The 15,632-nt window shown below is 43.9% G+C and overlaps 1 protein-coding gene across 1 annotated transcript; it reads left to right on the forward strand.

Annotated features, from left to right (window-relative positions):
* Positions 1 to 3,365: 3,365 nt before the first annotated feature.
* On the forward strand, positions 3,366 to 13,020 carry LOC115145585 (methylmalonic aciduria type A homolog, mitochondrial). Its single transcript, XM_029687075.2, has 7 exons — positions 3,366 to 3,766; positions 4,047 to 4,496; positions 4,761 to 4,883; positions 6,484 to 6,654; positions 6,946 to 7,031; positions 10,425 to 10,574; positions 12,400 to 13,020. Exons 2-7 carry the CDS (start codon positions 4,085 to 4,087, stop codon positions 12,703 to 12,705), a joined length of 1,248 nt encoding a protein of 415 aa, XP_029542935.1. The 5' UTR covers positions 3,366 to 3,766; positions 4,047 to 4,084; the 3' UTR covers positions 12,706 to 13,020.
* The last annotated feature ends 2,612 nt before the right edge of the window (positions 13,021 to 15,632 follow it).

Here is a 15,632-nt window from a genome sequence, read left to right on the forward strand (position 1 = left end):
CATTTTTTAAGAATAAAAGAACGTTAATGTCAATGTCCACGGATGTCAACACGTGTAATGTTGGTATCATAAGCTACATAACAGTTTCAAGTTGACGCTCTAGAAAGTTCAGTATAAATATTGCATTAAGAGCCAATTTAGGCTTGATCTGAAATGTGATCGGATGCGCCTTATGGAGTGGCGCAATCCCGGATCCTCTAGAGGCACGCAGAGACCAAATTGAACTCTACCGCATCGCTATGCGCCTCTCAAATTTTATAACAAATGCGGAGGGAGGGCTCTGTATAGCTCCGCATTGACATGATTGGTTAATGGTAGGTGGGGGCGAGAGGTCCTGTTGAAACACAAACTCACTTCCTTGAAAACTTAATTCACAACTGCTCTGCGCTGCTTGGTGAAGACCAAGAATGCCCTGACTTCTGCAGAGGCTGTATCACCATAAATGCTGCATGGCCAATGCAGACGTCCTAATGGCCATGTAGCGCCTTTAAGCAAACAGAAGAATACACCATGATGATATTTAACCTCAAATAAAATAAATCACAAAATCATTCATATTTAGTCAAGAACGCATATTTTGCAAGTATGATTCTTTGAAGGGTGAGTTCTCATATGAGGAGAATGAGTGTGGATAGAAGAGTGGTGTGACCAGATATAGTGGAAGCTGATGGGAGGAGCTATAGGAGGACGGGCTCAAATTGTACTGGCTGGAATGAAATGAATGGAACGGAATCAAACACATCAAACAGCTCCTCCCACCAGCCTCCTCTGATATAGACTGAGGCCATGGTATTGGAAGCACACCTGTTGCAAGGCCCGTAGGTATAAAAACCTTCAGATCACCCTTGGGGAGTTGGGACATGAAATTGACACACACAATTGACACAGCCATAAGACTCCTGAACAGGTAATCAAATGGCTACCCAGACTATTTGCATTGTGTGCCTCCCCAACCCCTCTTTTTACGCTGCTGCTACTCTCTGTTTATCATATAGGCATAGTCACTTCAACTATACATTCATGTACATACTACCTCAACAAACCTCAATGACACCATTCTGTATACTTCTGGCCCTTCTTTGGACACTGTGTTAACTAACCCACAAGATGAGCTTCAATGCCATACAACACTCCTTTCGTGGCCTCCAACTGCTCTTAAATGCAAGTAAAACCAAATACATGCTTTTCAACCGATCGCTGTCCGCACCTGCCCGCCCGTCACTACTCTGGACGGTTCTGACTTAGAATATGTGGACAACTACAAATACCTAGGTGTCTGGTTAGACTGTAAACTCTCCTTCCAGACTCACATTAAGCATCTCCAATCCAAAATTAAATCTAGAATTGGCTTCCTATTTCGCAACAAAGCATCCTTCACTCATGCTGCCAAACATACCCTCATAAAACTGACCATCCTACCGACCCTCGACTTCGGCAATGTCATTTATAAAATAGCCTCCAACACTCTACTGAACAAATTGGATGCAGTCTATCACAGTGCCATCCGTTTTGTCACCAAAGCCCCATATACCACCCACCACTGCGACCTGTACTCTCTCGTTGGCTGGCCATCGCTTCATACTCATCGCCAAACCCACTGGCTCCAGGTCATCTACAAGTCTCTGTTAGGTAAAGCCCTGCCTTATCTCAGCTCACTGGTCACCATAGCAGCACCCACTCGTAGCATGTGCTCCAGCAGGTATATCTCACTGGTCACCCCCAAAGCAAATTCCTCCTTTGGCCGCCTTTCCTTCCAGTTCTCTGCTGCCAATGACTGGAACGAACTGCAAAAATCACTGAAGCTGGAAACTCATATCTCCCTCACTAGCTTTAAGCACCAGCTGTCAGAGCAGCTCACAGATCACTGCACCTGTACATAGCTCATCTGTAATATAGCCCATCCAACTACCTCATCCCCATACTGTATTTATTTATCTTGCTCCTTTGCACCCCAGTATCTCTACTTGCACATTCATCTTCTGCACATCTACCATTCCAGTGTTTAATTGCTGTATTGTAATTACTTCGCCACCATGGCCTATTTATTGTCTTAACTCCCTTATCTTACCTCATTTACACTCACTGTATATAGACATTTTATTTTATTTTTTTCTACTGTATTATTGACTGTATGTTTTGTTTATTCCATGTGTAACTCTGTGTTGTTGTATGTGTCGAATTGCTATGCTTTATCTTGGCCAGGTCGCAGTTGCAAATGAGAACTTGTTCTCAACTAGCCTATCTGGTTAAATAAAGGTGAAATATATATATTTTTTAATAGATTAAAATTGGACCGACCAACCAGTGCTCCCGCACATTGGATAACTGGGTTATCTGCATTGTGTCCCGCCACCCACTGTAACGATTCTCGTTGGTGGAATGAGAGGAGGACCAAAATGCAGTGTGGCAAGTGTTCATCATATTTTAATTGAAAAACTGAACACCACACAAAATAACAACGAAGAGAAAACGAAACAGTTCTGCCAGGTGAACAGACACTAAACAGAAATTAAACACCCACAACCAAAATGGGGAAAACAGGCTACCTAAGTATGATTCTCAATCAGAGACAACGAACGACACCTGCCTCTGATTGAGAACCATACTCGGCCAAACACATAGAAATATAACAACATAGAAAAAATAACATAGACTACCCACCCAAACCACGCCCTGACTAACCTAACACAAACACATAAAAAAGGAACTAAGGTCAGAACGTGACAACCACCACCCACCACACCCTCTTTTACGCTACTGCTACTCTCTGTTCATCATATATGCATAGTCACTTTTACCATAACTACATGTACATACTACCTCAATCAGCCTGAGTAACCAGTGTCTGTATGTAGCGTTGCTACTTTTATAGCCTCGCTACTGTATATAGCCTGTTTTTTTTTACTGTTGTTTTATTTCTTTACTTACCTATTGTTCACTTAACACCTTTTTTTGCGCTATTGGTTAGAGCCTGTAAGTAAGCATTTCACTGTAAGGTTTTATTCGGCGCGCATGACAAATAAACTTAGATTTTATTTGATTTTAATACATGTGTACCTGTGTGAAATAGGACATGAACTGCAGAAGCACCCACAAAAATATTACAACTCAAGACACTAACATGAAATTGTATGGCCACAATGGCTGAAAATGGAAAAATCTTGCAAAATACATATGCAAAATTGTGCCAGAGTTATCCATCCCTAGATAAATGCCTTCTAAAATGATTCCCTTGAATTTCAATTTGAGTGAATTGTGAAGACAAGAGCTCAACCACGACTAACTGCTACCACCGTGTGGCTTTGATTAGTACTACTTTTCTAGAAAGGGGCGGTGTCCAACGTCACAGGAAGTAGGAAGTGAACGAAGCAAAAAAAACAATACCCACTGGGTTTCACCAGATAGCACAGCCACGAAGTCAAAATATTTATGAAAATAAAAATGTGCTTTTTGGTCTTACTTTAAGGTTATGTCTAGGCATAAGGTTAGCAGTGTGGTTAAAGTTAGGGTCAATGTTAGGTTTAATATCACATTTTAAGAAGATAGAAATGGGCAGAGTTTCTGACTTTGTGACTGTGGTAGCTAGTGAAGACCAAAACACTGGTAGGTCAACGTGTGGTTGCTTTGGAGTATCTAATGACAGAATTATCCTTATTTTCTTTATTCCAAAAATTAATACTCAGTTATGAAAGTGTATGGAGCAATATTAGAGGACAACAGCAAAGCTGAACGAAGCAGATTTATTTTCAAATAGCTAGCTATCAAGGTGAGTTCTCCATTGTATGTACACGTTTTGTAACTGTTCAGCTATAGGCTACTTGTCAGTCAGTTACCGGTGTATGTACTGTATGTATGCATATGTCCATTCGTTTCTACTGGAATAATTTACTCCCGAATGCCACAACCTCAAACAGTCTAAATAGCCCAAAGTGAGTGTCATAGAGTAATCAGCATCAGCTTTGTTTTGGTTCTGTCTTGTTGAATGAACTGAAATGTGTCACAAACCTCTACTGAATGCCTGTTGTCTAACGTTACATCATTATCAGACTCTCTCCCCTAGAGAAGGGACCAGTGCCAGGCAATCATGGGACCCTCAGTACTCTTTCCGCTTCTCCACGGCTTGTCCTCCCCCTTACAAACTGTCACCCCAACATTGGGCCGATGCCTCCTCCGCCAGTTACACCCACCATCCTGCACTCGTACCCCTTGTACCCCCTCATTCCCTGGGCTTAACTCCCAACACATCCGTGGTATGTGTGTGGAATCCACCCTCAGCCACATCAAGGAGCTGAGTCCACCAGAGCAGAGGCTGTTGAATAAGCTGTATGAAGGACTGATCTCAGGTCAGCGGGCCAGTCTGGCTGAGTCCATTACCCTGGTGGAGACCCAGCATCCCAGAAAGAAAGAGCTGGCCCAGGTCCTGCTACAGAGAGTACTGGCCCACAGGAAGGAGCAGGAGAAACAGAACGGAGGGAAACCCCTGGCCTTCAGAGTGGGTTAGTATGTGGATTGTTATGTTCAACATTGTTGTGTCTATGCCCAGTACATAGAATGCACGCAGACCCAATAATATTTGAACTAGTGGCTTGCAGAGTCCTTAGAGTTGGAACGCTTGAATTGGTGGCTGCAATGTGGGATTTTTATTGGAGATTTTTGTACTCCTACACTTGAGGTAGCTAAGTCTAAACTACCATATGGGGAAGAGTGTGGGCTTGGTGTACGTGCATGTTTGTTCTCTGTGAGGTGACGTCTGTCTGTAGGTCTGTCTGGCCCACCCGGAGCTGGGAAGTCCACCTTCATTGAGGTGGTGGGGAAGATGCTCACAGGACAAGGACATAAAGTCTCTGTTCTGGCTGTTGACCCCTCATCATGCACTACAGGAGGTATGTTTCCACATCATTCTACTTTTTTTTTTTTTAATGTTTTTATTTAACCAGGTAGGCTAGTTGAGAACAAGTTCTCATTTACAACTGCGACCTGGCCAAGATACAGCATAGCAGTGTGAACAGACAACAACACAGAGTTACACATGGAGTAAACAATAAACAAGTCAATAACACAGTAGAAAAAAAAGAAAAAAAGGGTCTATATACATCGTGTGCAAAAGGCATGAGGAGGCGAATAATTACAATTTAGCAGATTAACACTGGAGTGATAAATGATCAGATGGTCATGTACAGGTAGAGATACTGGTGTGCAAAAGAGCAGAAAAGTAAATAAATATAAATAGTATGGGGATGAGGTAGGTAAATTGGGTGGGCTATTTGCAGCGATCGGTTAGCTGCTCAGATAGCAGATGTTTAAAGTTGGTGAGGATAAAAGTCTCCAACTTCAGTGATTTTTGCAATTCGTTCCAGTCACAGGCAGCAGAGAACTGGAACGAAAGGTTGCCAAATGAGGTGTTAGCTTTAGGGATGATCAGTGAGATACACCTGCTGGAGCGCGTGCTACGGGTGGGTGTTGCCATTGTGACCAGTGAACTGAGATAAGGTGGAGCTTTACCTAGCATGGACTTGTAGATGACCTGGAGCCAGTGGGTCTGGCGACGAATATGTAGTGAGGACCAGCCGACTAGAGCATACAGGTCGCAGTGGTGGGTGGTATAAGGTGCTTTAGTAACAAAATGGATGGCACTGTGATAAACTGCATCCAGTTTGCTGAGTAGAGTATTGGAAGCTATTTTGTAGATGACATCGCCGAAGTCGAGGATCGGTAGGATAGTCAGTTTTACTAGGGTAAGCTTGGCGGCGTGAGTGAAGGAGGCTTTGTTGCGGAATAGAAAGCCGACTCTAGATTTTATTTTAGATTGGAGATGTTTGATATGAGTCTGGAAGAAGAGTTTACAGTCTAGCCAGACACCTAGGTACTTATAGATGTCCACATATTCTAGGTCGGAACCATCCAGGATGGTGATGCTAGTCGGGTGTGCGGGTGCAGGCAGCGAACGGTTGAAAAGCATGTATTTGGTTTTACTAGCGTTTAAGAGCAGTTGGAGGCCATGGAAGGAGTGTTTCATTGCTGTGTTTGTGCATGGTATTTCATCAGTGTTGTGGGGTATATGTATTGGTTTAAATGGGTCTGTTAGAATGCCTCGTAATGCCAGACAGACTCATGCACCGTAACAAGTGGGATTTTGTGAACATTGACATAACCATTCCTCCTTGTTCAATGTTGTTAAACATAATTTCCTCACCATAGGAGGTTGGTGGCACCTTCATTGGGGAGGACAGGCTCGTGTTAATGACTGGAGAGGAATCAGTGGAATGGTATCACACATGGTTTCCAGGTGTTTGATGCCGTTCCATTTGCTCTGTTCTGGACGTTTATTACGAGCCGTCCTCCCCTCAGCAGCCTCCTGCGTTCCTCACATATATCTTCTTCAAGCTAGGCAAAGGATTATTATTAAATATTGATAGCTATACTGATATACTACCACTTACACTTTATGTTGGTGTTACGCATAAATCCTCCCCCTCTCCCCAGGGTCTCTGATGGGTGACAAGACTCGTATGACTGAGCTCTCCAGAGACATGAGTGCTTTCATCAGACCCTCCCCCACCTCTGGAACACTGGGAGGAGTCACCCGGACCACCAATGAGGCCATAGTACTGTGTGAGGGGGGTGGCTACGACATCGTTCTGGTAGAAACTGTAGGTGAGGAACTCAATGGTTGAGTCGACTGTTTTTAAAAGCCTCAGAAGGGACAAATCTTCACCTGGGATAGGCCACCTGCACAGTTTTTATTGAACCAGATTTAATCTCATTGTGATTCATGCTTTGCATCTACCACATTACCATCAAGAGCATTACGTGGTTTATAAAGTCTAAATGACATGAAGGATGAAATGATGAAATGATATAACATAGCTCATAGTTTATTAATAAAATTCCTAAGGTATCTAGCGTTTCATAAATACTTGGTTTCATTGTGTGTTGTGTCCTCAGGCGTAGGCCAGTCAGAGTTTGCGGTGGCTGACATGGTGGACATGTTTGTGTTGCTGATCCCACCAGCAGGGGGCGATGAACTACAGGTCAGACCTCCATCACCATCACACTCCCCTGTTACAATGCCATTAAAGAACCTGTGAATATCTTGTGACAATGAATATCTTCTGATATTTACAGACATTTTTGATCATTTAAATGAAAATTATATCCATTGATTCTTGATGTATATAAATGTCTCATGAGCTTAGTTCAACTGGCTTTAAAGTACATCCCTGATTCCTCACTCCTTTCATATTTGGAAAAGAAACAAAATGGTTTCTTTCCACCCTGTTGTCTTCACTTATCCTGTCTCAGGATGCACTTAAGTATTCAAACAGGATCACAGTCCATCAATCAGCTTAGACGTATAGACATAAGATTTACATCCAATTTCTCCTCTGGAGATCAATAAAGTTGATTCAAAGCACATCATGTTGGTCACATACACATATTTAGTCATTTCTGTGGACACACCTACTCATTACATTTTTAAATGTTTTTTTCCCTTTATTTGTACTATTTTCTACATTGTAGAATAATAGTGAAGACATCAAAACAAATGATATAACACATGGAATCATGTAGTAACCAACAAAGTGTTAAAGAAATCTAAATATATTTGAGATTCTACAAAGTAGCCACCCTTTGCCTTGATGACAGCTTTGCACATTTGGCATTCTCTCAACGAGCTTCACCTGGAATGCTTTTTGAACAGTCTTGAAAGAGTTCCCACATATGCTGAGCACTTGTTGGCTGCTTTTCCTTCACTCTGCGGTCCAACTCATACCAAACCATCTCAACTGGGTTGAAGTCAGGTGTTTGTGGAGGCCAGGTCATCTGATGCAGCACTCCATCACTCTACGTCTTGGTCAAATAGCCCGTACACAGATAGGAGGTGTGTTTGGGTCATTGTCCTGTTGCACAAACCAGGTGGGATGGCGTATCGCTGCAGAATGCTGTGGTAGCCATGCTGGTTAAGTGTGCCTTGAATTCTAAATAAATCGCTCCGCGTCACCAGCAAAGCATCATCACACCACCTCCTCCATGCTTCACGGGGGGAACTACACATGCGGAAATTATCCCTTCACCTGCTCTGCGTCTCACAAAGACATGGCGGTTGGAACCATAAATCTCAAATTTGAATTCATCAGACCAAAGACAGATTTCCACCGGTCTATTGTCCATTGCTCGTGTTACTGTCTTTCAAGCAAGTCTCTTCTTCTTATTGGTGTCCTTTAGTAGTGGTTTCTTTGCTGCAATTCGACCATGAAGTTGATGTTGAGATGTGTCTGTTACTTGAACTCTGTGAAGCATTTATTTGGGCTGCAATTTATGAACTTATCCTCTGCAGCAGAGGTAATTCTGGGTCTTTCTTTCCTCATGAGAGCCAGTTTCATCATAGCTCTTGATGGTTTTTGCGACTGAACATGGAGAAACGTTCAAAGTTCTTGAAAGTTTCCAGATTGACTGACCTTCATGTCTTAAAGTAATGATGGACTGTTGTTTCTCTTTGCTTATTTGAGCTGTTCTTGCCATAATATGGACTTGGTTAAGACCATCGTCTGTATACCACCCCTGCCTTGTCACAACACAACGGATTGGCTCAAACGCATTAAGAAGGAAAGAAATTCCACATGTACTTTTAACAAGGCACACCTGTTAATTGAAATGCATTCCAGGTGACTACCTCATGAAGCTGGTTGAGAGAATGTCAAGAGTGTGCAGAGCTGTCATCAATGCAAAGGGTGCCTACGTTGAAGAATCTCATATACACTACCGTTCAAAAGTTTGGGGTTACTTAGAAATGTCCTTGTTTTTGAAAGAAAAGCCATTTTTTTTGTTGTCTTAAAATAACATCAAATTGATCCGAAATACAGTGTAGACATTGTTAATGTTGTAAATGACTATTTGTCACAAGAATTTTCAATTCCAATGATAATAACTGACAATCAATAGCTCTGACCAATCCCTGAGATCTGTAAGACCATGGGTTTAATAATAATTAGTCAGACTCTTATGCAAAAAGATAGTACAGTTTATTCAGAGAACGTTCTGAAGTCCATTATACAAAGACATCCATTTTATAGCTGCGCACATACTTCCACACAAACAGTAGGTATCCTACGTACATACTTTTACACAAATGGCAGGGTAGCCTAGTGGTTAGAGCATTGGACTAGTAACCGAAAGGTTGCAAGTTCAAATCCCCGAGCTGACAAGGTACAAAATCTGTCGTTCTGCCCCTGAACAAGCAGTTAACCCACTGTTCCAAGGCCGTCATTGAAAATAAGAATTTGTTCTTAACTGACTTGCCTAGGTAAAAAAAAAACAGTAGGTGAGTTTTATCTCTATAGTTCTCACCACTGTGTATCACTACCCAGCCGACAGTTCCATTCCCCTGAGATTAGGGAAACTTTGAGAAGTACTCCCTATGCTCTCATAGGTTCCTCAGAGGCCTAGCCAGGTTAGTTCAAACACAGTTTAACTGTTCTTCGGTATTTTCTTAGGCACCCACATACAAGTTCAAATCCTACGCTACGCCTTGCTCAGACAGTCTGTGTTTTTCCACTATACAGATACATTGTTTAACCTAATTCTGAATAAACTACACACATCATCAGATTATAATTTTATGATTCTAATCAATTTCATACAGTTATAAGGTTTCAGAGTGGAATTATTTTAGCATTATCTTTCAACATATACATTATTTTAGCACTATTGTAGCTGGAAATGGCAGATTTTTTATGTAATATCTACATAGGCATACAGGGGCCCATTATCAACAACCATCACTCGTTCCAATGGCACGTTGTGTTAGCTAATCCAAGTTTATCATTTTAAAAGGCTAATTGATCATTAGAAAATAATTGTGCAATTACGTTAGCACAGCTGAAAACTGTTGTTTTGATTAAAGAAGTATTAAAACTCACCTTTAGACTAGTTGAGTACCTGGAGGGGTTTGGGGGTTTGATTACAGGCTCAAAATGGCCAGAAACAACTTTCATCTGAAACTCGTCAGTCTATTTGTTCTGACAAATGAAGGCTATTCCATGCGAGAAATGGCCAAGAAACTGAAGATCTCGTACAAAGCTGTGTACTACTCCCTTCACAGAACAGCGCAAACTGGCTCTAACCAGAATAGAAGGAGTGGGAGGCCCCGGTGCACAACTGAGCAAGAGGACAAGTACATTCGTGTCTAGTTTGAGAAACAGACGCCTCACAAGTCCTCAACTGGCAGCTTAATTAAATAGTAGGCTGTGAGGCTGAGTAAAACGGTATGCAAACATTATTAAAGTGACCAGTGTTCCATGACTATGTACATAGGGCAAGCAGCCTCTAAGGTGCAGGGTTGAGTAACCGGGTGGTAGCCGTCTAGGGACATTTTGTAAAGTTCAGGGCACAGTACTGAATCTGTGTGTGTTCTCCATTGCCAGGGCATTAAGCGAGGCATCATAGAGAAGGCAGACCTGGTGGTGGTCACTAAAGCAGACGGAGACCTGTTAGTACCAGCCAGGAGAATCCAGGCAGAGTATACCAGCGCTCTGAAACTGCTCAGGAAGAAATCAAAGTCCTGGAACCCTAAGGTGGGTTGTATTGGGTTGAATGTTTTTTGTCTGAGTGGTAGTGCGAAGGGGTTAAACGTATATATAAATGTGCTTCAAATAGCTGCTCAGGAAAAAGTCCAAAGACCTGGAACGTGGTTAGTGTTGGGTTATGGGAGTTTGTGCTCATACTTTCATATGCACAGAATTAAGAAGTAAAAAAAGAAAATGAGAAATAAATGAATGCCTGAACAGGCAGTTAACCCACTGTTCCTAGGCCGTCATTGAAAATAAGAATTTGTTCTTGCCTAGTTAAATAAAGGTAAAAATAAAATAAAACATGTGACAAAAAATAGTAAAACATGAAAAAGATCATATTGCCTCAAACTCCAGGTAACTGCGGGTTGGAACCTGATATTCTTCTTCATATCCTCTATTGGAGAGCTGTGTTACATTTCCCCTGAAAATTATTTTTTGCCGCCCTCAACTCTCCACACATCACCAGAGCCGACAGGCCGTCCCACTGCACAGCGAGGTCAGCTGACCTGAGGGAGGGGATAATGTGATGTCATCATCAGGGCACTCTAGTCTGTCGCAGTGTTCCCGGGGTGGGGAGGGGGTGCTCTCTGCATGTCTCCCCGCCCTGGGCCGAGCGTTGTCTCTTTGTCTCAGACCGACCGCGCGCGGCCCAATGGAGCATCTGCTCACCTGGCACCCTGCCAAAGTCCCCTACCGCCACCCACCCACCCTTCTCCCTCCCTCCCTCCCTCCCTCCCCACTCTGAATAGAGAGCTGCTGTGTCATGTATTTTCCTGATTAGCAGCCCACCCACTCAGATGAAAGACTCCCAGACCTGTCTCGCTCTCTGGTTCTCTGTCTCTCCATCCCTCTCTCTCTTCATCTCCATCTCTCTTTCTTGCACTCTCTGTTTTTCTGTTTCTATTTCTCTCCACCCCTCTCTCTTCATCTCCATCTATCTCATCTCTCTCTGTTTTGCTGTCTCCATTTGTCTCTCTCGCTCTCTGGCCCTGTTCCTCTTTCCACTAGTACCAGAGGCAGCAACACTGACTTCAGGACAGGAGATATCCACCACAGTGATTTTAATGGGTCTCCACATGATTCCTCTGCCTCTCAATATTAGGTTCAGGGGAGGGGACTTTGGAAGGCTCCCTTCTAGGAGATTAATCATTTTGACTGTAGCTTTGTAAGACATTTCTACAGTATTTCCCCATGTCAGAAACACATTTCTATTGGCACACTTGAATTGTGAACAGACCAATTTATAAATGACTAGATAGAATACAGCTTGATAGTGTGTTGTACCATTGAGATATGACTTCACACAGTTCCCTTTTTGTAGTGCCGTCACTCTCATTCAAGCACTGGTCAATAATGAGTTGTTTAGCCCTTAAATCAAGGTACAAATCTGTTGTTCTGCCCCTGAACAGGCAGTTAACCCACTGTTCCTAGGCCGTCATTGAACATAAGAATTTGTTCTTAACTGACATGCCCAGTTAAATAAAGGTTGTCTGAACAGGCCTGAGGTGAATATGGGGAATACAGACACCCCACTGGGTGTGGTGGGGGGCTTGTATTACTATCCTTGTGTGTACTGAAAATCCGCAAAGTTCACACAATGATAGTTAAGCAAGGAAAAATTCTCCCTTGTGGGGCCATTTCCCACATTCCCACTTGGACAAAGGCTATTTTAAGTTTAGGGGTTAAGGTTCGGGACAATTAGGATTTTCCATTGAAATACATTTTAGGTCCCCACAAGGATAGTAGAACATAGTGTGTGTGTATGTGTGCTCACTGGTCCTTAACCGTGTGTGTGTGTGTATGTGGGGTCCCCCCCCCCCCCCACCAGGTAGTGCGTGTGTCATCCCAGACAGGCGAGGGTGTAGCAGAGCTGTGGGGTAAGATGGAGGCCTTCCGCTCAGCCACCCTGTCCAGCGGGGACTTCCAGGACAGACGTAGGGCCCAGCACAAGGTGTGGATGTGGAGCCTGATCCAGGAGAATGTCCTGAGGCACTTCCAGGAACACCCTGCCGTCAGGGGGGAGCTACCCCAGCTAGAGGACAGGGTCACCAGGGGAGCTATATCACCGGGCCTGGCGGCTGATCTGTTACTGAAGGCCTTCACCTCTTCTTCATCATCCTCCTCCTCACAGTGACCTAGCTGAAGTGGAGATCTAATACCAACAGCATTATCCATATACTGTAATATTGATTACTCTTCTCGCCTTGTCTCTCAGGTCACTGCTCTGTAAGGACGATTGATTGTTGATGAGAGAAGGGAAGGAATTCTAGGTCTTGGTCCCCCTCCCAATCCCACACACAACACACTGCCTTCAAATTGAAACACTGACCTACTTCCTCATACAAGAGACTTGACATTGCCGTTTATTGGTTTATACTTGAAGAGTTTCAATGGATGCAGTTTTATAGATTTGATCATAATCAATGAGTTGAATAAATTATGAAATTAATTAGATAGTTGTGGGTGTTTTCTGTTGCTGAAATGTTTGTGTGGGGACGTAGCTGCTGAACCAGGGCTAGGAAGCTTTGTGTGGGAACATAGCTACTGAACCAGGGCTAGGAAGCTTTGTGTGGGGACGTAGCTACTGAACCAGGGCTAGGAAGCTTTGTGTGGGGACATAGCTACTGAACCAGGGCTAGGAAGCTTTATGTGGGGACGTAGCTACTGAACCAGGGCTAGGAAGCTTTGTGTGGGAACATAGCTACTGAACCAGGGCTAGGAAGCTTTGTGTGGGGACGTAGCTACTGAACCAGGGCTAGGAAGCTTTGTTTGGGAACGTAGCTACTGATCCAGGGCTAGGAAGCTTTGTGTGGGGACGTAGATACTGAACCATGGCTAGGAAGCATTGTGTGGGGACGTAGCTACTGAACCAGGGCTAGGAAGCTTTGTGTGGGGACATAGCTACTGAACCAAGGAAGCTTGACAACTTTTAATACAAGCGTCATATCATTCCCGTTGTCCTGGTAAAGTTTTACATTTAATCCAGACAAAATTACCACATTTTTGCAATAATGCCTCTTGACCACCAGATGTCCCCCTAACTTTACATCTAAACTCATCTAAACCATTATCATGATGACTGGCCTGAGAGCCAGCCTCCACCCCTCCACCGCTCCTCCCCTCAGGATGTGCTGGGTGACAGGTCACAGAGAGGCTGCTAGGACACCAGATCCTTCTTCCCTGGAGCTCTGAGGACACCATGGTAATCGTTCACATCCATCCTCCATGCCAGTCAGAGCCTGGCTTCAAGCAGATACTAGGCTACCTACCTACCGCTGGGCAGAGGAATGATCAAAGAGACAGTAGTATTATCATAAAGCGTCCATTACACCAGCACAGGGCGCAGTAGGCATCAACCTCTGTAAATAAATCAAATAAATAAAAAAACAGTGGGAATTGCCCTCATTGTACAGCACCAGTAAAAAGTTTGTAAAGGACAGTCTGTACATAGTGGGGAGAAAACTGCTTCTATGCTGCAGTCCAAAGCCACAAACCTATGTTTGTTGTTAGGAAAGAATCCCTAGATTCTTAGTCAAATCAGTCCCAGTCCCCCCCGATTATTCCATCCACTTCCATCTTTCCTTGATCGTTTACATCTGTCTGTCCCGGAGAAGTGAGCCCCAGCCTCCAGAGTCTCTCTGCTCGCAGGTTGGCGGTCGTTTGCTCCTGTCTGCGCCTGGAGGAAGACTGCCCCCTGAATGCAGATGGATTCATTAGGCTTGAGTAACACCCTTCCCCTTCATCACACTGTCTCTCTCTCACACACACACACACTGTACTGCTCTAGGGAACAGTCAGTTCTAGCTTAATCTCTGGACATACACACACACACAGCGTACACTAGACTTCAGTGTAAACACCCTGATGCGGTTTCTCAGTGGAAAGATGAACTCAAATGCTGTCGTATCATGTTCAATGTTCAGCCATTTTATCCCAAACACAGACCAGTCCACATGTGTTTACCATTTAGAGACATTTCTTTAATGTAAGCACAGGGCATGGACACGGTCTTTGATGGGGTCGGAGGGGGATTTTCCATTTCTCAAGACTTCGATTGATGCTTTGTGTGTCCGTCAGAGCGGTGGTCCATCCCCACATTTTCATCCAACACACAAGCGTCTCTTTATTTGAAATTGTGTTTAATTGCAGTCCAAACCCAGCTCCACTTGACAACATCTGCAAATGATGACTAATTACATGACAATGTACTCATTATGAATGGTTAGTAGTATAGAGCGTTGTCGTAGCGACATGACAGTCACATTCCTATGAGTATTGTTTCTATAAATAAAGACAACCAAGTCTTATTGTTAGAAATGCAGTCTGTTGCTGGTGTACAGAACCATGTCTTAGAATGATGAATGGTTAGTATAAAGCGTTGTCGTGGTAACTTGTCGTGTGTAGCACCAGACAGAGACCTAGGGCTCTAATCAATCCGTATCGGGGGAAATTCATCACTAAGGCCCAATTTGAAATTGAAAGGTAATGTTCCCAAGTTGGCGGAGACGGTAAACGCTACATATGTCGGCTCAATCCTAAATTACCTTTCCATTTCTCTCTGGAAATCTGTAGTGCTTCAGTGGTAAGGATTGAGAATAACCCCTAGGTGGTGGTGGTTTTGTTGTGGGTTCTGCTGGTGTTGTTTTTGGGCATGTTGTCTGCTCTGATCAGAGAGAGTGGGATGCGTGACACTGAATGAAATGTCACCTGGGCCCTCCCACCACGCTAACGCTGGGCTCTTTCTCTGTGTGTGTGTGTGTGTGTGTGTGTGTGTGTGTGTGTGTGTGTGTGTGTGTGTGTGTGTGTGTGTGTGTGTGTGTGTGTGTGTGTGTGTGTGTGTAGTGTGGCCGCTGGTCATGGTCTGCCGATCCACAAAGCCGCTCCCTCCCTGCTGTGTTGGCTCTCTTCGTCTCCCCACAGTCCCCCCTGCTCACACACACATACACACACACCATCCCCACCTCCCTCTTTCATACACACAAACCCTCCACACACACATACCTCCCTCACACACACTGCCCTCCTCCTTCCATGCCACACACACACTCCTCCCGCCCGGGT

The sequence above is a fragment of the Oncorhynchus nerka genome, linkage group LG18, assembly GCF_034236695.1.
Source record: "Oncorhynchus nerka isolate Pitt River linkage group LG18, Oner_Uvic_2.0, whole genome shotgun sequence".
NCBI classification, from domain to species: Eukaryota; Metazoa; Chordata; class Actinopteri; order Salmoniformes; family Salmonidae; genus Oncorhynchus; species Oncorhynchus nerka.

Bases quoted from the DNA above. Each gene is read 5' to 3' on its own strand.
- LOC115145585 (XM_029687075.2), top strand. From the start codon at position 4,085: ATGGGACCCTCAGTACTCTTTCCGCTTCTCCACGGCTTGTCCTCCCCC. The intron at 4,497-4,760 runs GTTAGTATGTGG...GTCTGTCTGTAG, and splicing joins ACCCCTGGCCTTCAGAGTGG to GTCTGTCTGGCCCACCCGGA. The intron at 10,575-12,399 runs GTGGGTTGTATT...CCCCCCCACCAG, and splicing joins CAAAGTCCTGGAACCCTAAG to GTAGTGCGTGTGTCATCCCA.